The sequence below is a fragment of the Trichechus manatus genome, unplaced genomic scaffold, assembly GCF_000243295.1.
Source record: "Trichechus manatus latirostris isolate Lorelei unplaced genomic scaffold, TriManLat1.0 scaffold00010, whole genome shotgun sequence".
Classification (NCBI taxonomy): domain Eukaryota; kingdom Metazoa; phylum Chordata; class Mammalia; order Sirenia; family Trichechidae; genus Trichechus; species Trichechus manatus.
The window spans coordinates 15,479,136-15,503,251 of record NW_004443946.1 but is presented as its reverse complement, the minus strand read 5'-3'; the positions used below and the strand labels follow the sequence as shown (position 1 = coordinate 15,503,251).

Below are 24,116 nucleotides of genomic sequence, written 5' to 3'. Positions count from 1 at the left end.
GCGTTCTTTGTTGTTTGCTCGTCTGTGGGCATGACACTTTTCACCTCCTTCTCCAATGGGCAGGGTCGGTCACTCAGGTATGGTACAGCAGGGCAGGTCCAGCTGAAGGGGAGTTGCTGGGATGGGTTGTTTGTGGCACGTACTAGGGCTGACAGGGCCGACTGGGAATCTGTGTAGGGCAGGTTCCAGTGGGCCGTGCCTGTGCTACTTGGGAGTGTGATGTTCAGCGCATGGTGCAGGTAGGCAGGAAGGAGGGGGGAGATTGTGATGTGTGGAGCTAAGGTGGGTATGGGAAAGAGGAAGAGAGAGGAGAGAGGAACAGGAGCCAAAAACATACACACAAATAAAAAAGAGTGCTAAGGGAGCTTGTTATTGGAGTGGAGAGATGAGAGACTGACAAATGGAGAAAAACTAAAATGAAAAAAAGGGTAAAAGAAAAAAATGAATAAATAAAAATTAGAGGGAAAAAAAAAAGAAAGTAAAGCCCTCAGGGATCCCACCGGTGCAGCTGCTAGTACTGGGGAAGTTGCTCCCAGGCTGTGAAATACAGCCTGGCTAGAAGGGGTGGAGGTGTCACACAGCACCAGGTATTCAGGAGACAGGAAGAGAAGGTAAGTATACAGAGACGAGAAACTGGAAATGAAGAAAGACAAAAATGGGAAAAGAGAGAAGAAAACAAAACAAAGAAACAAACAAACAAAAAACAAAACAAAACCAAGAAAAAAAAAAAACAAGAAAAAAGAAGTGTGCTCAAGGATGTCACTGTGTGTCTGCGCAGAGTGAGGGAGTAGCTCCCAAGCCGCGTGGTACTGCCCAGCTACAGGAGGCTCCCAAGCTGAGAAAAGAAAAAGAAAACAAACAAACAAACAAATCAAAACAACAAATCAGAACAAACAAACAAAAAAGCCCCCGGGGTCCCACCAGCATGGCAGCACTGGCCAGGAAGCGCATTCACAGTTGAGCAGTGTTTCACAGCCTTTCAGGAAGAAGCGAAGATGGCACATGGAGCCAGGTATTTGAGAGAAGGGAGGGGGTGGTGGTGAGAGGTAGGGAAGAAATCTAATGAAGTGGAGAAAACCAACGCCAGCAGCCAACAAATGGCACTCGGAGCCAGCCAGTGCGGGCAGGTGGAATCCAAGCAACACCGGGGTAAAGCCAGTGCGTCCCGGCCAAGAGACTCTGGCTGCAGGAAGCAGAGGAGGCTGAGTGGGGGTGAAGAAGGGTGGGGGGTGGGAAAGCATATATCGCTGGTTACCAGTTGTTTTGTCTCCTGCTGGAAGCTCCATGAAGCTGCTTTCTCGTACTCCCTGTTCACTGATCTCCGGTAGGAGTCCAAGATGGTGGATCCGTGCTGGGTGAGGTGATAGGGCGCCTCTGCATGTATCTTTCCTCACTCTCTGTTCTCGATCAGTTTCTTACTCCATTCGGTGCTTGGCTGAATTCTTTATCTCTTCATTTGTTGCTTAGGGTTTTAGGATTGATGTGTGACTCTGTTTGACTTAGTTTTTCCGATCTTTGCTGTGGAGGGACGGCATGGTGCTTCTGTCTACAGTGCCATGTTGCCTGGAAGTCCTATCTGCAGTTTGCTTTTTAAAAAAAGTGTTGTTGGACAGTAGGAACCATAAGTAACAATGCACAAGCACCAGATGAGAGACTAGATAAATGGGAGCTCCTAAAAATCAAACACTTATGCTCATCAAAAGACTTCACCAAAAGAGTCAAAAGACAGCCTACAGACTGGGAAAAAAATTTTGGCTACGGCAAATCTGATCAGCGTCTAATCTCTAAAATCTGCAAGATACTGCCAAACCTCAACAACAAAAAGACAAATAACGTAATTAAAAAATGGGCAAAGGATATGAACAGGCACTTCACCAAAGAAGATATTCAGGTGGCTAACAGACACGTGAAGAAATGCTCACGATCATTAGCCATAAGAGAAATGCAGATCAAAACTACAATGAGATATCATCTCACCCCAACAAGGCTAGCATTAATTCAAAAAACACAAAATAACAAATGCTGGAGAGGTTGTGGAGAGACTGGAACACTTATACACTGTTGGTGGAAAAGTAAAATGGTACAACCACTTTGGAAATGAATTTGGTGCTTCCTTAAAAAGCTAGAAATAGAAGTACCATATGATCCAGCTATCCCGCTCCTTGGAATATATCCTAGAGAAATAAGAGCCATCACACGAGTAGATATATACACACCCATGTTCTTTGCAGCACTGTTCACGATAGCAAAAAGATGGAACCAACCTAGGTGCCCATCAGTGGACAAATGGATAGACAAATTATGGTATATTCACACAATGGAATAATATGCAATGATAAAGAACAACGATGAAGTCGTGAAATATCGTATAACACGGTGGAAGCTGGAACTTACTATGCTGAGTGAATTTAGTCAGTCACAGAAGGACAAATACTGTATAAGACCACTATTATAAGAACTCAAGAAAAGGTTTAAACACAGACGAAAACATTCTTTGATGGTTTCGGGGGTGGGGAGGGAGGGTGAGGGTTATTCACTAACTAGATAGTAGATAAGAATCATCTTAGGCTAAGGGAAGGACAGCACCCACTACAGGGGAAGCCAGCACAACTGGACTAAACCAAAGCTAAGAAGTTTCCTGAATAAATCAAATACTTCGAGGGACAGAGTAGCAGGGGTAGGGGTCTGGGGACCATGCTTTCAGGGGACATCTATGTCAATTGGCATAACAAAGCATACTAAGAAAATGTTCTGCATCCTACTTTGGTGAGTGGTATCTGGGGTCTTAAAAGCTTGCAAGCGGCCATCTAAGATGCATCAGTTGTTCCCAACCACCTGAAGTAAAGGAGAACGAAGAACACCAAAGACACAAGGAAAGTATTAGCCCAAGAGACAGAATGGGCCACATAAACCAGAGACTTCATCATCCTGAGACCAGAAGAACTAGATTGTGCCTGGCTACCACCAGTGACCACCCCGATGGGGAACCCAACAGAGAATCCCTGATGGAGCAGCAGAAGGATGGGTTGCAGAACTCAAATTCTAGTAAGAAGACCAGACTTAATGGTCTGACTGAGGTTGGAGGTACCCCAGAAAGCATGGCCCCTGGATTCTCTTTCAGCCCAGAACTAAAACAGTTTCTGAGGCCAACTCTTCATACAGGGTTGGACTGGACTGTATGACATAAAGTGATACTCGTGAAGAGTGTGCCTCTTAGTCAAGTAGATACAAGAGACCAAAGGCGCAGCTTCTGTCCAGAGGTGAGAGAGGAAGGCAAAGAGGGTTAGGAGATGGTTGAATGTTCATGGGGAATCGGGCGGAAAGGAGGAGTGTGCTGTTGCATAATGGGGTGAGTAATTAGGGTCACATAACAATGTATGTATAAAATTTTGTATGGGAGACTAACTTGAAATGTAAACTTCATTTAACTACAAAAAAAAAAAAGTGCTGTTGAATGCCATCCAGTTAATTTTAGAGTCATAGTGACCCTATGTAACAGACTAGAACTGTTCTATAGGGTTTTCTAGGCTGTAATCTTTATGGTAGCAGATTGCCAGATTTTTCTCCAGCAGAGCCGCTGGGTGGGTTTGAACTGCCAGTCTTTCGGTTAGTAGCTGAGCACTTAACCGTTGTACCACCAGGGCTCCTTCCAAAATCTAAGGTAGGACTTGACATATATTCCTATGGGGTATCATTTCTGTCTAGTCTTTTGAAGTCCTTTCGAATTTTTATTCCATCATATATATTATTCACTGTCTTCTATTTTTAAGATTATCTGTAGCCTTTTTAAATATGCTAGCTATTGGCCTCATTAAAGTCATTGATTAAAATTGTTAAATTAGCCAGGGCTAAGGAGCGAGAAGGACTCTGGTGGCGCTATGGGTAAGAGTTTGGCTGCTAACTGAAAGGTTGGTGGTTCGAACCTCCTCCACCCCCCCTCATCCCCCATTCTGTGGGAGAAAGATGTGGCAGTCTGCTTCCGTAGCAGTTCCCTGTCCAGAGCAGCTCTACTCTGTCCTGTAGGGTCACTATGAGTTGGAATTGACTCGATTGCAATGTTGGCAATGTTGTTTTTTTTTTTTTTTTTAGCCACAGATTCATTCATCAACAGTCTTTTAATTCTGTCCTTGAACTAGTTAGAAATTTGCTCTAGGATGTCATCCCTTCCTAAATACTTTATTTTGTTCATAAGAAGAGCACAGAGACTTTGTCAGATGCCGTGGTAAAAGTCAGGACTCTTGTGTTTATAGCATTCCCCTCATTTATTGGCCTTGTAACTTTATCATAAAAAGAAATGCCATTCGTCTACCATGTGGCGCTAGTGAACTTCTGCTGGCTGTTGCTAATTATTTATTGGCGTTGCTGTTCTAAGTACTTGCAAATCATGGGTTGATCATCTGTCATAGAGTTTTGCCAGAGACATGAAATGAAGTATTAATAGTGAAGCCATCTATTTATACTTCACATTTTCAGCCCCTGCCTCATTTTTCGAACCTTTGTTTTTTTTATCTTCCCTCTGCTAGTTTGTTGATGAACTCAACCTTCAGACAAGGCCCACCCCAGTTCCTGAGTCAGTTATGAAAGGGACAGACAGGATATTGGCATATTTAACACTACCACTGAGTGGTACTTGAATGAAATCATATGACCCACCAGTGCATTAGCTATCATGTTGGGGATGAGCCTTGGGTGCCTGTTAGCTGCCATTTACCAGAGCTCCTTGTTCTTTCATGTTGGTAGCCTGTAAGATTGACCTCCTGCCCCTTTCCCTACCCCTTAGTCTACTGATGACTTACTGGGGATTCTGGCACCTTCCAGGGATGGGGCCTTAATACCCTGCCTAATTCCCTTGAGCCACCTTCCTGGGTGATTTGGTCCTGAGTTGAGTCCTGCTGGGAATGGGTGGGTCTTTTGGAGCTTAAGACATTGTTAGTGATATTCTATTCCATCACCCCTCCTCCCCCATGCATTGATTGTCTTTGAGATGGCAGGTCCTTCACACTCCTGTATCCTGTAGTCAGGTCATTTTTCACACCCTTGTCTTTCCCTGCTGGTTTCTTTATTCCTCAGACTCCCATGGTGCCACCTGGTCTTAATATGTTTTGTACCTAAGCCTGCTTCTCTTATGACATGGGAAACCTCATACTTTTTCTCTTTGCAAATCAAGATAACACTTTGTCTCCTTTCTTTGGGCAGATTTCTTATTCTCTGTGGATTCTCAAAAATCTCAAAAACAGTTTTGGTGATCTCAATTTACAACTTCTTTTTATTCAGTTGGATGGAGTTTTTTCTAGCTAGGAGATTTAAGCTTATTGTCTATAGCAGCTAAATGTATTCTTTATAATCTTTCCTGAATCTCATTCCTCCATCAGTGAAGACATAAGATAAGAATTAAGTTGTCTTAACATGATATAGTAAAAAGAAAGTTAGAAAGCTCTGAATTTGAATCCTGACTCCACTATGTAGTGTAAACACATTTTAGGAGCTGAGCACTTGGACTGTGGGGTAAGAAGAAACTAGATTCAAATCCTGACTTTTCTAACTATTTGCATTGTGACTTTCAGCTAGTTTCTTCACTTGCTGCCCAAGCCTGAGATGTCTTATGGCGGGCGGGGCGTTGGGGGGGAAGGTGGAAGTAAGTTTATAAGTGAAATTCTGTTAAGTGAATAGAATCAGTTGCCATTGAGTCGATTCCAACTTGTGGTGACCCAGTGTGTGTCAGAGGAGAACTGTTCTCCATAGGGTCTTCATTGGCTGATTTTTCAGAAGTAGATTGCCAGGCCTTTCTTCCCAGGCACCTCTGGCTGAGTTTGAACCTCCAGCCTTTCAGTTAGCAGCTGAACATGTTAACCATTAGCACCACCCAGGGACTCAAAGTGAATAAGAGGCACCCCAAGATTGACATTTGTTAAATCTACTTAGTTTAATTGACACTAGAGATACAAAGACAGTATCCCTATCTTCAGTCTTAAACAGGTATTGAAAACCTTGGTCAGATTACTGAACTGCTTTGAGCCTCAGTGTCTTCTTCTGTAAAATGGGTTAACAGTCACTTTGTAGGCTTGTTATGTGGATAAAATGAGATGGATTGTAAACATGTGAGAGGTATCAGCATGGCACATAATAGTTGCTCATTAAATATTAGTTCGTATTATCACACCCTCATATTATCTGCCCACATTAGTTGAATAACATCTTATTTTTCTTGATTCCAATATTAATTTAAAAATCTCCACCTTTTGAAACAAATTTGAAAAATTGATACGAAACTTGTAATAACATTTTGCAAAGAAGGCTAAAATACACGTAGAAGTGTATTAGATGGAAAGACTTGCCATCATAAGGATAGCCATACAATCTCCAAATTAATTTCTACACTTATGCAATTCTAGCTAAAAGTCCAGGAGTAAATGTGAAATTTTCAGAGTTCATGAAATAAAGGAAATTTTCGAAAAAGAAAACTAATGAGATGGTACTTTCTCTACTAGATATCAAAATATACTATAAAGGTACATTAACTAAAACAGTGTGATATTGGTACAGGAGAATGGAACATAATAGAGACTTGAGTGGAAAAGACTCTTCTTAGCATGACATAAAAGCCGTAAGAAGATTGTACCAAATAAATGAATGAATGAAAAAGAAAAACAGTGTAAACACACACATAGTACCTCCATTAACTAAGATAAAAGAAAAATGACAAACTTGGAAAAGTATATGCAATATGTATTACAGAAAAAGAATGAATATGTTTAATACATAAAATACTTCTTCAAATCAAATAGAAAAGGACAATTGTCCCAGTGGATAAAGGTCACTAACAAGTACTTCCCCGCATAAATGGGATATAAACACATGTAAATGTGTTCATCCTTAATAATCCAAAGCAAATTGAAATAACAATTAAGTATCATTTGCCCTCTGTTTTGCAAATATCAAAACAATTTATAATGCACAGTATTGGTGAGGGAATAGAGAAATAGGCAGTCTTAAATACTTAGTGAAAGTTTTAATTGGTGTAACTGCTCTGGAGAGGAAATCTGATAGTATTCTATTGACTTAAATTTTGACTCAGCATTTCTGTAGAAAGTAATTAGACTTGTACACAAGGATATGTGTATGAGAATATTGAATGCATCATTGTTAGTCATAATTAAAAAGTTAGAAACAATCTATAGTTTTTCAGTTGATGGTTGGTTAAATAAACTCTGTACATCCATTAGTGGAATATTCATCAGCTAGTAAAAAGAATGAGGTGGAGTTACACATGATCTATTTTTAAGTGAAACACACATGTTATAGAACAGTATAATTTTTTGAGCTCATATGTATTATGCATTAATAAGTTCAGAAAGAGACACACCAAAGTGGTGTTGATTGCCTGGAAAATGTAGTTATATGTGATCACCTTCACAATATTTCTCTATTTTTTGCATTTAAAAAATACTGAGCGTATGTGTTATAATCAACAAAAACAGTAAAAGTATTTCATTTGCATGTACATTTTCATTTTATTGCCTTGCATTTTTCATAAACGTCAGCTGATTCTGTGCATTAGCTTTCCTGAGACTGCTTTTGCAGGGCTGCACTGTTCTTTTACACCCAATGTTTGTCGTATTTCCTTCCTTTTATCATTTGTATATGTCCTTTTAAAATCTGAAGCTCGATAGAAAGCTTCCTGTGTTGCTTCAGGAGCCCCTTTTGCAATACCTCCCATTTTCTTCTTCATCAGGAAGCAGTATAGATTGGTAGTTAAGTGTATAAACTGGTTTGAATTAAGGCTCTGCCATTTATTAGTTGTGTGACCTTGGGTAAGTTACATAACCACTATGCCTCAGTTTCCTCATTTTTGCATCTGGAAAATAGGTGCAAAATACCCATAATATAATAGTAATTACATCGGAAGTTTGTTGTGGAGGCTTAATAGGCGCATATACATATACAAGCACTTAGAACAGTTCCTGGCATATAGTAAGCAAACAGAAAATTTTATGCTGCTGCTGTCACTACTATTTTTATTAGGATCAATTCTTGTTTTGAGAGCCTTCTTTAGCCATATTTTCTTTTATAGCCCGAGTCCATGAAGTCGTATAGTGTTAGTCTACCATGTGTTACTTAATGTGTTACGAATTTTTTGAAATCTGACTTTGTAAAAGTCAATGGTACCCTTTGGACTTTACTCGCACGGTTCTTCTCTGGCGCTCAGGATCTCTTAAGATGTTACAAGTGGTTTCTTTTGTCCCTGGATTCCCATTAAGTTTACTTTACCAACTAATGTCTTCCAATCAGTGCTGGAAGGGAATGTTTATCAGCCCCAGGACCATGTAATTTTTAATATGTGAAAAACAGGGATAGCACGTTCAAATCTTTACAGAGGACAGAGAAGTGGTACATAATGAAGTGATATGGGTGTGACAAAAGGGATTGAAGGAAATTGTGGTGACTTAGAGGGCTTGTGCCCTGCTGTCAGTCCACTCCCATTGACTGTTGGCCTCTAGGTAAGTGGACCAAGTGTTTTTAGATCTTCTGATTTTTCAAGAGAAGCTGGAAGCCCAGATTTTTGTGTGGGCCAAATACAACAGTCTGTAACTTGTACCTTTGAAGGGTTTTCTGTTTTTTTATTCAAGAATGGTATGACTATAGCTTGCTTGAATTTAATTAAATGTAGATTTACATAACCTTTTTAATGTACTTATCTAAGTCTTTACACAAGAAAGCTGTCAGAGATTTATCAAAGATAGTTAATTCATTGCCCGGTGCAGTTGTGTCTGTGCTAATGTTGATTTTAGATGTAAGTAACTTGGTAACTGCCCTCTATAGCTGTAAGTGTGCAGACTTGCGTATGCTTATGGAACAACTTTGTGTATTCCCAAAAAAGACAATTTTCACATGTTAGGACTGTTGGGAAAATGGTTTCTTTACGACCTCCTCCCCCTTTTGACCAAAAATGAATGCCAAACCTTGAATTATTTCATTGGGTGGACTATTGTGGCAAGGGTTCAGCAGCATATTTCTAAAGACTGCTTTCAACCGCTGCAAATCTGAAAAGCAGTTAGTGGTTGCTAAGAGATATTCTATTCAAGTATCCCCATAAACATATGTACTGTTGGAGATTGCTATTTAGTAATTTGTACTTCACATTTGCAGTTATATTTAGCTGAAAGGTAGTGTAATTATCATGCAAATTATGCAAATCATTCAGCCTGTCCTTAAAAGTGACCTTTTGTTGTTGTGTTTTTAAAAACTCAAGACAAATTGGACAGGACACAAACCAGCATATTAAAAAATTTCAAGTTCTAAATTGAAATAAATTCCAAGAGGCCTTGAATCTCAGCTTTAATATAAAGAACTGTTTTCCAAACAAGTTCCTTGAATATGTCAAAATGTTTACATTTCTCTCTCAGAGCCTTTTTTTTTTTCTCCTACAGCAAATAAAACTTCGGAGAATTTATTTCTATCAGGAATTTTGTCAATAGCTTTTACCACTTAACCATAAATCACCTTAGTCCATCCTGTCCAATCTGTAACTCAAACCACCACTGCCCCGGCCCCTCCCCCCCCCAAAAAAAAAAAAAAAAAGACTCTCAGTAAGTCACTGACTCCTGCATCCAGGGCTGGTTTCATGAGGGAGTGACCTGTGCAGTCCTGTGGGGCTCCACTCCTATAAGGACCCTGTGCTTGGTGTAATACTCAGCTGTTTGCTGTCCTGAAATATTTAACAATCCTTGAACAAGAAGCACTGTGTTTTCATTTTGCACTGGGCCCTGCATATTATGTAGCCAGTTCCTGCCTGCATCCCATTAGTGCATCATTATTTAGCACAATAGCACTTTCTTTGCCTTTCTTGAAGAGCTGACCAAATTGATTCTTAAAAATTTTAATCACAAGGTTTTCTTGAAGCAGAATGCTTAGGTGGGGGTGGAGGGGAGGGCTTCTAGTTTGTGGGAGGGAATGCCTGAAATTACAAGAAAAATGGAAGCATGTGACTTGACAGAGTGGTTCATATTTGTATGACTTATACCTTTGAAATTTTTATTCTGAATTTCCATAGTAGTCTTGAAGTCAAAATTGCTAGAAGCTTATGATGCACCAGCTTTTGGTCCCTAGTCTCTACTGTGATTTCCCAGTGGTCTTCTGTAAGTTGGCTCATATAGTATAGTGGCTTCCTCGAGTCATTCAGATTCATCAGAGTCATGCTGCCATTGGCTCTTGTTTCTTGGTTCTGGACACTTTTTTCCATGTACATTAGTTGGTCAAGATGGTATAGGAAGGTATTCATTTTTTCCTTAGTATAATAAAGTTAAACAAAGCTGGAAATGTAGGAATTCGATTTTAGTGCCCTGTGACAGTTTAGATGAAAAAAAAAAAATACAATACCAAATTCATTAATTATCTATTGGAGAATTTCTGATATTCTCTAAAATCTTACTTTATATGAAGTAGGGCAGGGCAGTTACTTCTTTGTTCGTAGTAGAGGGCAATTGAGTTTTTTGCTTGAATTCTTTTTGTTCTTAATGATTTGAAAAAATAGTAATTTTAATTGTAAACAAAGCAATTCTGTTTTAAAAATTCAAATATATTGTATTCTTATCATGAAAAATCACCCGTCAAAAACCCCATGGTGCACAGTTCTACTCTGACATACATGAGGTCTCCAGGAATCAGAATCAACTTGATGGTAACTGGTTTCTGGACAATGAAAAATAGCAATTCCTTGCCTCATGCTTCCCTAACTCAGAGTCCCATTCTCTTGGGGTAACCACATTCAAGTCTCTTAGCTGTTTCCTTATATTTATCTTCATATTTCTAAACAAAACAAAACAAAGCAGTTGCCATCGAGTCAGTTCTGACTCTGATGACCCATATGTTGCAAAGTAGAACTGCTCTCTAAAGTGTGTTTAGGCTGTGACCTTTTGGAAGCAGATTGCTAGGCCTTTCTTCCGAGGCACCTCTGGGTAGGTTCGAACTGCCAACCTTTTCATTAGTAGTCAAGCGATTACCCATTTGCACCACCCAGGGACTCCTCTTATACTGCTATTTCTGGATTTTTTTCATTTTAGATTCTGTCTGTTGGTTTTCTACTGTAAAACATCGTACATCTCCTCTTATTATCTCCCTTCCTCCACATCTTTCCAATGCAACTATATCCAATTTTAATTAAATCAGTTTGTAATATTCACATTAGTATGACTGTATTCATGTTGTTCATAGCCAAGGCATGTATTTTACCAATACTGTAATTACATTTCTTTTCTTGTAGAGCTTTTTTTTTTAAGCCCTGGAATTAATTAGTTGCCTTATTTTTCATTTGCCTGGCTTCCTACCTATCGGTCACAAGTTTATTCCTTAATTCTCTGAGAGCACCCATATGACTTTTCTCAGTGTGACTCACACATCAGTTTCAGTTCCTTTATTTTTTTCCTTTCTTGGAGTCCTTCTTTCTGGAGCCCAGCCATCTTACTCTAATTGACATTTGTTACCATCTCTAGGCCTCATGGAAACCCTGGTGGTGTAGTAGTTAAGAGTTCGGCTGCTAACCAAAAGGTTGGCAGTTCAAATCCACCAGCTGCTCCTTGGAAACCCTATGGGGCAGTTATACTCTATCCTGTAGGGTTGCTATGAGTCGGAATTGACTCAACAGTAATGGGTCTTTTTTTTTTCTAGGCCTCATTTGCAGTGGTCATCCTGGGAGGTCCCTTTGCTACTCTTCTGGGCCATGTCTTTACTTGCTTAGCTTCCTTTCTCATTTTGGTGGAACACGTCTTCAAGATGCTTCCTGAGAAAGTATGAATGGGATGTAAATTTTTTGAGACCTGCTTGTCTGCAAACATCCTTATTCTACCCATATACTTCATTGACATTTTGGCTAGGTATAGATTTACAGGTTGTAACCCATATTCCCTCAGATATTTTAAGGAATTGCTCCACTGTCATCTGGTTTCCAGTGTTGGTGTTGAGAAGGCTGGTGGCAGCGAACTCCTCATCCTTTTTAGTAACTGTTTCTCTCTGTGAACTTTGGAGGTCTTCTCTTTGTCCCCAGAGTCCAGAAACTTCAAAGTAATATGCCTTGGTGTGGGTCATATCTATTTCCTTATTTCTGGAAAATTGTATTGAATTATTTCTTAATTAACTTCCTCCTTCTCATTTTGTCTGTGCCTCTCTGGAATGCCTGTTTGTCAGGAGTTGTACCTTCTGAATTGAATCTCTAGTTTTCTTATTTTCTATATACCGTCTTTATCTTTTGGTTATATTTTCAGGGGAGATTTACTCATTTTAATACTCCAGTCCTTCTGCTGAAATTTTTATTTCTATTATATATTGAGTTTCCAAAAGCTCCTTTTTTTTGTTTTCTGAATATTCATCTGTAATAGCGTTCTGTTTTTGTTTCACAGCCCCAATATGTTTATCTTTGAGGATGTTAGAGGATTTTTTGGTAGTTTTTTCTATTCTTTGTATTACTCCTGTTTCCTCTGAGTTCCTCATGATTCTGTTTTGTTCTCTGTCCTTTATGTTAGAATGTCTGATGATCCTTGACTTTATATTCATAGTTACATGTGAGTCACCAAAAAAGCCAATTAGAACCTGTGTATGTGTGTGCACATGTGCACTTGTGTTGTGGGGGGGCATTTGGCAACTGGAGACTTACAATAGGATCATTGAGCAGGGTCCTTGCCATTTCATTTGGAAACCCTCAACTATTAGTCTATCTATAGGTCTTTCCTCTTGAGGCTGTCAGTTTCCCCAAAGAAGGATCTTGTGATCTTCTGCCTCATCCAGCATTTGGGAGCTCAGGGAAAGGGCCTGGTTGGGGTCCCACACTCTTCAGCATGCAGACTTTTATTTAATCCTATTATTTTCAGTAAGTGTTTCAGACCTAGAGTATAAATTTGAGTACACTATCTTAGACAGGGATGTGGGGGCTGGGAGGTCTTGTTACTCCTTCTGCAGACTTTCAACCAATCCTCCTGTTCTTAGCTTCTTCCCACACCCTTGCAGTCAAAGATATCTAGTGCCTTCAGTGCTTAAGCCTTTTAAGGGTTCTCTGGTATGAATTGGCTTATTTTTTGTTGGCTTTCTTCCCTGCTGGCAGAATGGAAAAACACTTAGCAGAGTGGAGAAAGAGGAAACCTAAGATAGATCCCCTTTGCCATCCACTTTCCATCTTTGAAAAATGTGCAAGTATGTTCTAATCTCCTTTCCAATTCTCTCTGCCCTGTGGGTTGTTCTCTGCCCCCCCCCGCTTTTTTTTTTAAATTCCTTTACTCATTTCAGGGAGGTTTCAAGAGGAGGGAGGTTCAGTCCTCCATGTCTAGCTGGAAGTCCCTTATTGCCTTTTTCATTTTGCTGTTCTCATTTCAGTGCAGATTTATTACAAGGTTCAAAGAAGGATTCTTTGGCTAAATCACAAAGCAGCTCATCCCAGTTTGTTAGCTTCAGGAAGACTGATTTTTGTAAACTTGAAGTTTGCATGTTGACAGGTCTGTCTTCGCTCTGTAATCACCTTGGAAACTCTCCAGCTTCTTTTGCTTGACAACAAGCTGCCTGTTACATGGCAGTGGGCACAGTCTGCGAAGGCATTTGTAGATGCCGAGTTATATTTCCCGTTGCTTTTTTTGTAGGGTGTGTTAGAGAGTGTATATATGACTAAACACATGCATATTATTTTGTTTTGGAAATCAGCTCATCCTACTTTCCCTCCCCCCTTTTTTTGCCCATGCATTATTATGCTTCCTTTTTTTGTCTCATAGGTCATAAAATAGCCAAAAATGTGTCCTATAGTGCATCAGAAAAGTAGTTTTATACTGTCATTCGTCTTTTTTTTTTTTCTCATAGAACATGATATATTTAATAACTGTGGCTTTGTAAATGACTGAAGTTTGGTGCCTGGCAATGCATGAGGGCCTAATAAAAATATTAGTTAAATAGTTTTTGTTTAATTATTATGTTTTCATTAAACTCTCTTAAGATTAACAGTACATAAGCATGGTTGATTCAAGTTTTGCTAACATTTCACCTCCTCAGATCTTTTCATAAGTTCATTGCAAATTACTCATTAAACCCTTTTGAAACAATTAAAAGTAGAAACCAAATTTAAAAACAGAACTCAAAAGGTTAACTTCGGTTAACAAGGAACGGGATGGGTGGATTAGACAGCTTGCATCAGTTTGAGCACGTAGTAGATAGGAGATGCTGACTCCATGGGCCTGTTGGGGTGGGCCACTTGCCTTTCTTTCCTAGGGAGAATGTTTTTTTGTGGAATGCATCGCTGACTTTCTCATTCCCTCTGCTACTGGGCTACAAGTTTGTTCCCCACTGTATATGCCCAGCAACAAGGACAATCCATGGCACGTGGAAAAACCTCAGCGCATGTTCATTTTTTGGATGGCTAAATGGGCAGAGAGATGGCAGATGGTTTAATAGCATCTTCTGTTCTAGGCTGCTGTTGAGGGCACATGTCTTGAATATGCCGTGAACACTCTAACCTCACCTCTGTATCTGGCTGACTCCTTATTTCTGCAGGGGTCAGCCCAGATGTTGCTTCCTCTGGAAGCCTTCTCTGATCACCCTACTTCTCCCAAACAGGGTAAATATGTCTGCTGTGTATTTTATACAGCATCTTGAAGCGCTCAACATACCTCTTATTCACCTGTATTGCCTGTTAGAATAGGCTCTGTGAAAGCAGAGATTGTGTCTGCCTTGCTCATCATTGTATCCCCGGCACCTTGCCCAGTGCTTGGCCCTTAGTAAAACTAAACGCTTTGCTGTCGACTCGATTCGACTCACAGTGACCCTATAGGACAGAGTAGAACTGCCCCATAGGGTTTGCAAGGGTGTAATCTTTACGGAAGGAGACTGCCACGTCTTTCTCCCATGGAGTGGCTGCTGTGTTCAAACCACTGACCTTTCAGTTAGCAGCTGAGCACTCAAAGTACTGCGCCACCAGGGCTCCTCATGGGCCTTAATAGGTACTCAATAAATATTTGCATGAAATACTCATTTATTGAATGAATGAAGGAATGAATGGCATTATGTAGCCAGAAATTGTGTTTTGTCTCACTGCCTATTTTTGAAGACAGTTCTTCAGTTTGTGCTTCCTGCTGTTATTCAAGGAGACATTTTTTTGTCCATAACTCTGGCTTTTGTTAAAACAAAACCAGTAGACAAAAGCAGATTTGTTACTGCCTGCTGAGTTACTCTTTTGCTGCCAGTTTCAATTGCATATCTTAATCACCTGAAGTCATGCTTATGTATGTCTTGATAACTTTTTTTTATAATTAGGGTAGTCTGTTTTCATTCATATGTTGTCTGTACATTCTTGAAATACTTTTCTATAAAGACATTAGAACTGTGAGTTTTGCTTTATTGCAATTTTGAGGAATACAGTAAAATTCAGGCTGATCTTCAACTTTTTTCTTCAGCCAGAAGAACCTGTCCATTGTCAGTTTTAAAAAATAACTGCTTTATTGGGATATTATTCAAATGCCATAAAATTCATCCTATTATAGTTTACAATTTAGTGTTTTATAGTATATTCGCACAATTGTGCAACCATCACCACCATATAATTCCAGCACATTTTCACCATCCTAGAAGAAATCTAAATATCTTTTAGCAGTCACTCCCTATTCTGCTTCTGTCTCTATGGATTTCTCTATTTTGGACGTTTGAATTCTGGACATTTCATATAAATAGAATCCTAATATGTGGCCATTTATGTCTGGCTTCTTTCACTTATCATAATGTTTGAAAGGTTTATTCATGTTCTAGCAAGTATCAGTATTTCATTCCTTTTTATGACCAAATAATATTCCATTGTATGTATATATAATAATCTGTTTATCCATTGAGCAATTGATGGATATTTGGATTGTTCCCACTTTTGGGCTATTATGTATAATGTTACTATTTGAACATTTGTGTATAAATGCTTATATAGAAACATTTTTAATTATCTAGGAAATTGAAATTCCACTTAGTAGAATTGCAGGGTAATATGGTAACTCTGTGTTTAACTTTTTAGGAATATCCATAAGCAGTCACAGAAAACTGCCAGACTGTTTTCCAAAGTGGCTGCGCCATTTTACGTTACTACCAGCACTATATAAGGGTTCTAATTTCTCCACATCCCTGCCAGCACTTCTTATTGTTGTTCTTTTTGATAGAGCCATCCTAATGGATGTGAAGCGGTATCTCGTTGTGATTTTGGTTTACATTTCCCTAATGATTAATGCTGTTGCACACCTTTTCATATGCTTATTGTCATTTGTATATTTTCTTTGGAGACATGTCTATTCAAATCTTTTGTCCATTTTTAAATTGGTTTATTTTGTATTTTTATTATTGAGTTGTAAGAGGTCTTTATATATTCTAGATACAGCTTCCTTATGAGACATATGATTGCAAATACTTTTTTCCATTCTGTGTGATGTCTTTTCGTTTTCTTTTTTTTAATTTTTTTTATTGTACTTTAGATGAAAGTTTACAGCACAGATAGTTTCTCATTAAACAATTAGTACACATGTTGTTTTATGACACTGGTTAACAACCCCACGACGTGTCAACACTCTCCCTTCTCGACCGTGGGTTCCCTGTTACCAGCTTTTCCGTCCCCTCCTGCCTTCTAGTCCTTGTCCGTGGGCTCTTGTGCCCCATTTAGTCTTGTTTTGTTTTATGGGGCTGTCTAATCTTTGGCTGAAGGGTAAACCAAGAGAACGACTTCATTACTGCGCTAAAAGTGTCCGGGGACCATACTCTTGGGGTTTCTTTAGTCTCTGTCAGGCCAGTATGTCTGGTTTTGTGAGTTAGAATTTTGTTCTACATTTTTCACTAGCTCTGTCTGGAACCCTCTATTGTGATCCCTGTCAGAGCAGTCAGTGGTGGTAGCCGGGCACCATCTAGTTGTACTGGACTTCGTCTGGTGGAAGCCGTGGTAGTTAGTCCTTTGGACTAATCTTTCACTTGTATCTTGTTTTCTTCATTCTCCCTTGCTTCCAAAGGGGTGAGACCAGTGGAGTACCTTAGATGGCTGCTCACAGGCTTTTAAGACCCCAGACACTCTCACCAAGGTAGAATGTAGAACATTTTCTTTATAAACTATGTTATGCCAATTGAGCTAGGTGTTCCCCGATACCAGAGTCTCCACAGCCCTCAGCCCAGCAATTCAGTCCCTCAGGGAGTTTGGATGTGTCTGTGGAGCTTCCATGACCTTTCCTTGTACAAGTTGTGCTGGCTTCCCCAGTGTTGTGTACTGTCTTACTCTTCACCAAAGTTACCACTTATCTATTGTCTATTTAGTGGGCCCCCACCCCCACCCCTCCCATCCCTCATAACCATCAAAGATTGTTTCTTTTTGTGTACAGACCTTTTCATGAGTTTTTACAGTAGTGGTCTCATACAATATTTGTCCTTTTGTGATTGACTTATTTCACTCAACATAATGCCCTCCAGGTTCATCCATGTTATGAGATGCTTCACAGAGTCATCATTGTTCTTTATTGTTGTGTAATACTCCGTTGTGTGTATGTACCATAGTTTGTTTATCCATTCATCTGTTGATGGGCATCTAGGTTGTTTCCATCTTTTTGCTATTGTGAACAATGCTTCAGTGAACATGGATGTGTCTTCGTTTTCTTTGATGCATGTTTAAACATTAAAAGTTTTAAGATTTTTTTGAAATCCAATTTACCTGTTTTCTTTTGCTGTTTATGCTGATCATCTAAACCTAGGTCAAGAAAATTTACTCCTATGTTTTCTTCTAAGTGTTTTATAGTTTTAGTTCTTAACATTTAGGCCAATGATCCATTTTGAGTTCATTTTTGTATATGGTGTGGGTTAAGGCTCCACCTTCAGTCTTTTGCATGTGAGTATCCAGTTGAAAAAGACTATTCTTTCCCCCATTGAATTGTCTGGCACTCTTGTAAAAAATCAATTGTCCATAAATGTGAGAGTTTTTTTTTTTTTTTTTGGTCTCTGAATTCTGTTCCATTGATCTATGTATCTTTACTTATGCCAGTACTACACTGCCTTGATTACTGTAGCTTTACAGTAACTTTTGAAATCAGGAAGTTCTTCTTTTTCAAGATTGTCTTGGCTATTCTGGGTACCTTGCATTTCCATATGAGTTTTAGGATCAGCTGGTCAATTTCTGCAAAAAAAAAAAAAAAAAAAGGCAGCTGGGATTCTTATAGGGATTGCATTGAATCTGTAGTGTTCACTGTCATTTGGCATGAGACTTTGGCTTATCTCTTGGGTGAGTTGCATGGGCTCCTTATAAAATGCATAGATGTGATCTTATTGGGACTTGTTACTGACTTTAGATTGCAAATGACTGGAAACTTCAGGAAAATGTCACTGAAGTATAACATACAGAAATCATAAGTATTCACCTTGATGAATATTTACAAAGTGAGCACACCTGTGTAATGAGAACCCAGATCGAGAGACAGAACATTGCTGGTATCATCGGGGACTTTAGGATTTGCTTTGGTTTAGATTGATTCATTTATCTGTGTACTCTTGAGAGTCAAAGGCTTATCTTAACTGTATATTGGGAATGTCCGCTCAGAGACATAGCATAGTCTAGTGCTTGAGATCATGGATTCTAGAACCTAGGCTGCCTGGGTTTATGTCCCAGCTCTGCCACTTATTAGCTGTGAGACCACGGTCAAGTGACCTAACCTAACCTCTCTGTGTCTGTGTCCTCATTTGTAAAATAAGGATAAAACTAGCTCATGGAGAGGATTTATGTAAATTACTTTCACTAGTGCCTGACAATCATCGTAAGTACCCTGTGTGTGTTAACTTACTGTTGTTGTTATGGTTCTTGTTATTACTGTGTATCTCTTCACGAGAATATCAACCCGTTGAAGGAAGACCTTGTCTGATTTATTTATCATTGTATTCCCAGGCACTAAAATTGTGCCTGGCACATAGTAGATATTGAATAAATTTTTGAGGAAGGAAGGGAGGGATTTTAAATAATGAGTGACAGAATTCCTAAATCCTTTCCTGAAACCACCTTTGACAGCTATACGGTCTTTTATTTACAACAGCTTTTGGAGCTATTTGACAGTGAAGACCCTCGGGAACGGGACTATTTAAAAACAGTCTTACACAGAATTTACGGCAAGTTTCTTGGTCTTAGAGCATTTATCCGAAAACAGATTAACAATATTTTTCTAAGGTAAGTGGAGGGCGGGGAGAGAGAGAGAAGAAAAGTTGGTGTTTTTATAGAAGTATTAGGTAAATGCAAATATTTGAACTTAATATACTGACTTTACTCTTTTTATTTTATTATTATTTTATAGGTTTGTTTATGAAACAGAACACTTCAATGGTGTAGCTGAACTGCTGGAAATATTAGGAAGGTAAGCACATTTTAATCTAATTGCTCATCTCGGGTGAATAGCATTCTGAAAATTAGGTTCAGGTGGCACAGTGGAAATACTGACCTATAATTCTTGCTGTATGTACATTTGGTTTTCTCATTTGTGCTTAGCATGTTTTCCAACTGACTTTATGAGACATGCATCCCTGTTCCCCTTGTTCAACAATGATACATTGCTGATTCCACTGGAGTGACTGAAAGAGCCGTCAATCTATTCATTACTGCAGAGCCAATACATCTAATAGTGGTCAGCCCAATTATTACCAAACAGCTTATTCTCATTCATTTCTAGACTGCCTGTCCTTTTTGTATCTGTTGAAAGTCAAGTTTATAAGACATTTGAAAAGATCGCCATTTTCAGAGGAGCTGTGTGCCCTGGTGTATTTCTTGAACAGGTGCTGCCTGGAGTAGTGGAATGAATTTGAAAGAGACAGCTGTTGTGTAGCTTTCTACACAGAAGGGAAGCTAATATAACTGAACAGTGTGATTACTTACTCTTTCTTCCTAACATGAGGAGAAGAAGAAGGTGAAGGCATTAGAGTTTTCTCTCAGCAACTTCCTAACCATGAGTGTTTTTGGTCTGGGCAGAAATTTCAGGAATGGGAAAGGAATGATGTCTGGAAATGGAAGGAGTCATATTTAAAGAGGAAGTGAGCAAGGCAGGCAGTTATTTGTGGGAGAAAAAGATAGAAGGAAAAATAAAGGCCTTTTGATACCAAAACTTTTGGGAACCATCTCACTGTGTTTAAGAAAAGCACAGAGCCTTTGCTGGGTAATCATAAGCAAATTTTCTTCTGTTAAATTTCTTCCTTTGAAGTGACTAAGAAATCTTGAATGCCACTGGGGTGGGTTTTGGGTTGTTATTGACCAATATAAACTGATTAAAATTTAACCCAGTCTCACACTGACAGTTTGTCTCAGTTTAGCTTGTTGTGGTAACATTGCTAATTTGTGTCTCTCTTCTTTTTCCTAGTATTATCAATGGCTTTGCTTTACCTCTTAAGGCAGAACACAAACAGTTTCTGGTGAAAGTGTTGATCCCTTTACACACTGTCAGGAGCTTATCACTCTTCCATGCTCAGGTAGAATGTTGTACACCTATTTTTGGAGCAAAATAAAACGTTTGCAAATGCAAGGATTTCTTTAATATTGGGAAAGTTTCCTTATTTTAAAAAAGACTTGTTAAAGTTTAAACTACTTCACGAGGGAAATGAAAATGTGTATTTTTTTGCTCTTCACAGTAGAATTATGGGAATATTTTTAAAGTGGGAAGAGCTATCTTTGTTCAGCTATCTCATTTTATAGAGAACTTCAATGACTTGCCCAAGATCACACAAGTATATTCTGAACAAGTTACATGTAATAAAACATACGTGGGCTTTTCAGATTTCGATCTTTGGACAAGTGTAATCATTTTTTAATGTTCTTGAATATTTTAGTCACATCCTCACTCTGCATGCATCTATTATTTGCCCTTCTCCCCCCTTTTCTAGTTCATTCATCATTTCTTTTTCACATTTTACACACAAATAAATACTCTTACAGGTAAAAAAAAAAAATTCAGTCAGTTATTTGTCTATCTTTTTTTAGCCTTCATTACTTTAAAAACATATCCTGCTCTTGTCCCCACCCTAATTTCCTTGCTAACACTGCCTTGCATGATAAGCATGTCACTAGCGGGTAGATAAATGATCTACTGGCATTTTTAATTTTAGTATTTCCAACCTCTGACTCCCTCCTCCCCTCAATGGGAATGTTTTGAGTTTGCCTAAAAATGTAACACATTTTCCTGTTTAAATGTGAAATGCTATGTTTCGAGGAAAATTAGCCTGTATGTTTCTAATATGGAACACCATCAAAATATTGTTTTGCAAGGGTGGATTTCTGGTCCAAGAATTTTTACGAGCCCTATTACAAATCTTGCTTTTTGTGTTTGGAACGGGATATCACATTTAGTCATCTTTTAAAAGAATTTACCTAGATGAGTCAGCATCCAACGTAGAACTCTTTTTACATTTCTCCAGGTTATAACTGTGGTAGGCATAACCTTTTATCTGTTCATGAAACTGTGCTTTCGTTTGTGTGTGCCATTTCAGGCATTCAGCAAGGTTTTTAGTAAGTACCTATCCTGTCTTGGACTCTTCTGGGGTTACAGTAAAACCCAGTACTGTCAGTGTTAGCAAAGAGAGAAGGGAAGCTTATGGTGGGGGTGTAGGGATGAGGGGTAGACAAACTGTTTAGATTCTTCACTCAGAGATGTAGCTCAAACCATGAGATACTTTTAAAATATACTGAATGTGATATTTCACGTCTGCTTTTCATTAGCTGGATACTTCATATTCCAGTACACTCTTTTTCTCTTTTTTAAAATTCCCCTGGAGCTTTATTAGTGTCAATCTTTGGCCTGAAAATGTAGCTTTTTATTTTGCTTTATATGTATTTTATTTCTATGGTAGTTGAAATGAATGTGAAGTTATTAAAACCAGAGTCTGGCAACTTTTAAGGAAATTTTAATAATATATCATTTGAGCTCCTACTGTATAGAATTTATAATTTTGTCTTTCATATTTTTTTGTTTCTTCAGCTGGCATATTGCATAGTACAGTTTCTGGAGAAAGATCCTTCACTCACAGAACCAGTAAGTATTATCTCCGTAATTTCATACAACCTCAGAAAGACCACTTTGCTTGAAAGTGTATATGAAAAATGAAATGTCATTTGTTTTTCTCTTTCTAATTTTAGGTTATTAGGGGATTAATGAAATTTTGGCCCAAAACATGTAGTCAAAAAGAGGTAAGTGCTTCACATCAGAGTGTGAATAGCTTATGGAGGGCTTTACTGAGTGCCAGGCACTGCCCTAAGCACGTGTGAAAATGCATTATCTCATCTAGTCCTCAGCTAGCTCTGTAAGGCAGGACTTTAAATACTCTTGTTTTACTAATGATGAACTTAAGGCTTAGAAATTGAGCCTGCCCAAGTCCACTAGGTATAGAACTGTAGACTAGGCCAGAACGTGCCTTCCTGACTCCTGGAACCCCTGGGCTTTTAACCACTGTGCTGCTCAGCCCCAGGTAAGCCTAGGCCAGGCCCCAATCATATTGGCTAGCTCTGTTCATGTCACCTTCCCAGTGACTGCCTTCGTGGTATAGAGGTTTTGCCGTTGCTGTAGATAGAAGCTAGAGCACACTTCCCCAACAGCCACATAATGTAGATGGGAGCTTCCTGTGTGTAATCTTAAAACATGGAATAAGCCTTTAGTGTTAGCTGTTCACAAGTGATCCTGGAGGTCTGTGACATACAGTCATTTGTACTGTTGCCAAGACCTAACCAGACATATGCTGTGTGAGGTTGTTTTGGGTGAGTGAGTCTCTTAGTTTGGCAGTGAGCCTAGCTGGGCACCAGATCAGCAGCCACTCTTCTGAAAGGTTAGAAACCATGGTTCTTTGTGGACAGTGACCTAGAAAAGAAAGGTTAGCTGTCAATTTTACATTTTGGAAGGATTTTGGGAGAACTTCTGTATGCATTTTGACACATGGCAAGATCTACCTACTATGTTTTGCTTGTAACAGAAACACTCTGCTTCTCACATCATCTCAGTTCTCCAAAACCCTACCTGACACAATTTCAGGAAGTCATCTCATTCCTTGATACCTGCTAGGTAAAATTAAACTCCGCATTGCTACTCAGATGATCTAAGGATGTGAAAGCATTGTTATTTTTCTTATTTTCATTGCAGACTTAATTTTTTCTAAGGTAATTATTTTTTTCACAGCTAAATAGGTAACTGGCTTCTATATAATTTTCCACTATATTCAAAATAGTTGACTTCCTATTGATTTGGCTCTATTTTATGATCTGATAGCTCTGTATCCCAAGGCATTCAGTGCTGAGGTCACGAGAGTCATTGTCGTTTATAGTGAGCGTGGGTGTGGGTGTGGGTGTAGAGAGTGGGTCAGCCTGTGCAAATGGTACTTGCATGTGGGTGAGTCTGCTCGTTTGTGTTTCTTGGATTTTGTCTGTTGTGTTAACTGATGTATCCTAGAGGAACACCTACACATAGCAGGGGCTGTAAGTATCGGATGAATGACTGTGTGTGCCTCAGTGGTCTTTTGCACATCCATGCAAGAGGGCTACCCTCCCGTTAAAAAAAAAGGGGGAGAAGGAGGGAGAGATAACTGGAGTGATAGCAATAGACGGAGAGTCCCACAGGGACAGTTCTGTTTTCCAGGGACCCCACTGCAGTGTGCAAGTGTCCCTTACTCTGTAATAGAGATGGCACATAAAGTGTTTATTAAAAGTAAATAGAATCATATTTTTAGTGCTGTAGGGAAGTCGCTTTTAAGAAGTACCCTGTTGTGAATTCTTTGTGAAATGAACACCTTCTAATGTGAAGTAGTGCCTGCCTTTGTTTCATTTGTTTAGTTTTATATGTAAACTTTTCTTAAAACAGTGCAAATTTCTCATTAATCCCCATTGTTCAGATAGATTTTTAATGAAGCACCTGACATTTTGTGTTTTGCATGTGTTCACAGGTCATGTTCCTTGGGGAGCTGGAAGAAATATTGGATGTGATTGAACCTTCACAGTTTGTTAAAATTCAAGAACCTTTGTTTAAACAAATTGCCAAGTGTGTATCTAGCCCCCATTTTCAGGTTAGTAATAAAAAGAACATGAGGCAGAGTCACCTAGACAAGATGAATTATTTTGGTTAAATTTAATTTGTATTGAA

The 24,116-nt window shown here is 39.0% G+C and overlaps 1 protein-coding gene across 5 annotated transcripts in view; it reads left to right on the top strand.

Annotated features, from left to right (window-relative positions):
* Positions 1-24,116, top strand: part of PPP2R5E (protein phosphatase 2 regulatory subunit B'epsilon) — a 166,277-nt gene that overhangs the window by 128,725 nt on the left and 13,436 nt on the right. For all 5 annotated transcript variants that reach the window (XM_004370937.2, XM_012560046.2, XM_023726264.1 and 2 more), the window contains 6 exons: positions 19,053-19,183; positions 19,308-19,367; positions 20,361-20,469; positions 21,972-22,025; positions 22,130-22,180; positions 23,920-24,039. In XM_004370937.2, coding sequence (XP_004370994.1) covers positions 19,053-19,183; positions 19,308-19,367; positions 20,361-20,469; positions 21,972-22,025; positions 22,130-22,180; positions 23,920-24,039 — 525 coding nt within the window. The remainder of the gene's footprint in view (positions 1-19,052; positions 19,184-19,307; positions 19,368-20,360; positions 20,470-21,971; positions 22,026-22,129; positions 22,181-23,919; positions 24,040-24,116) is intronic.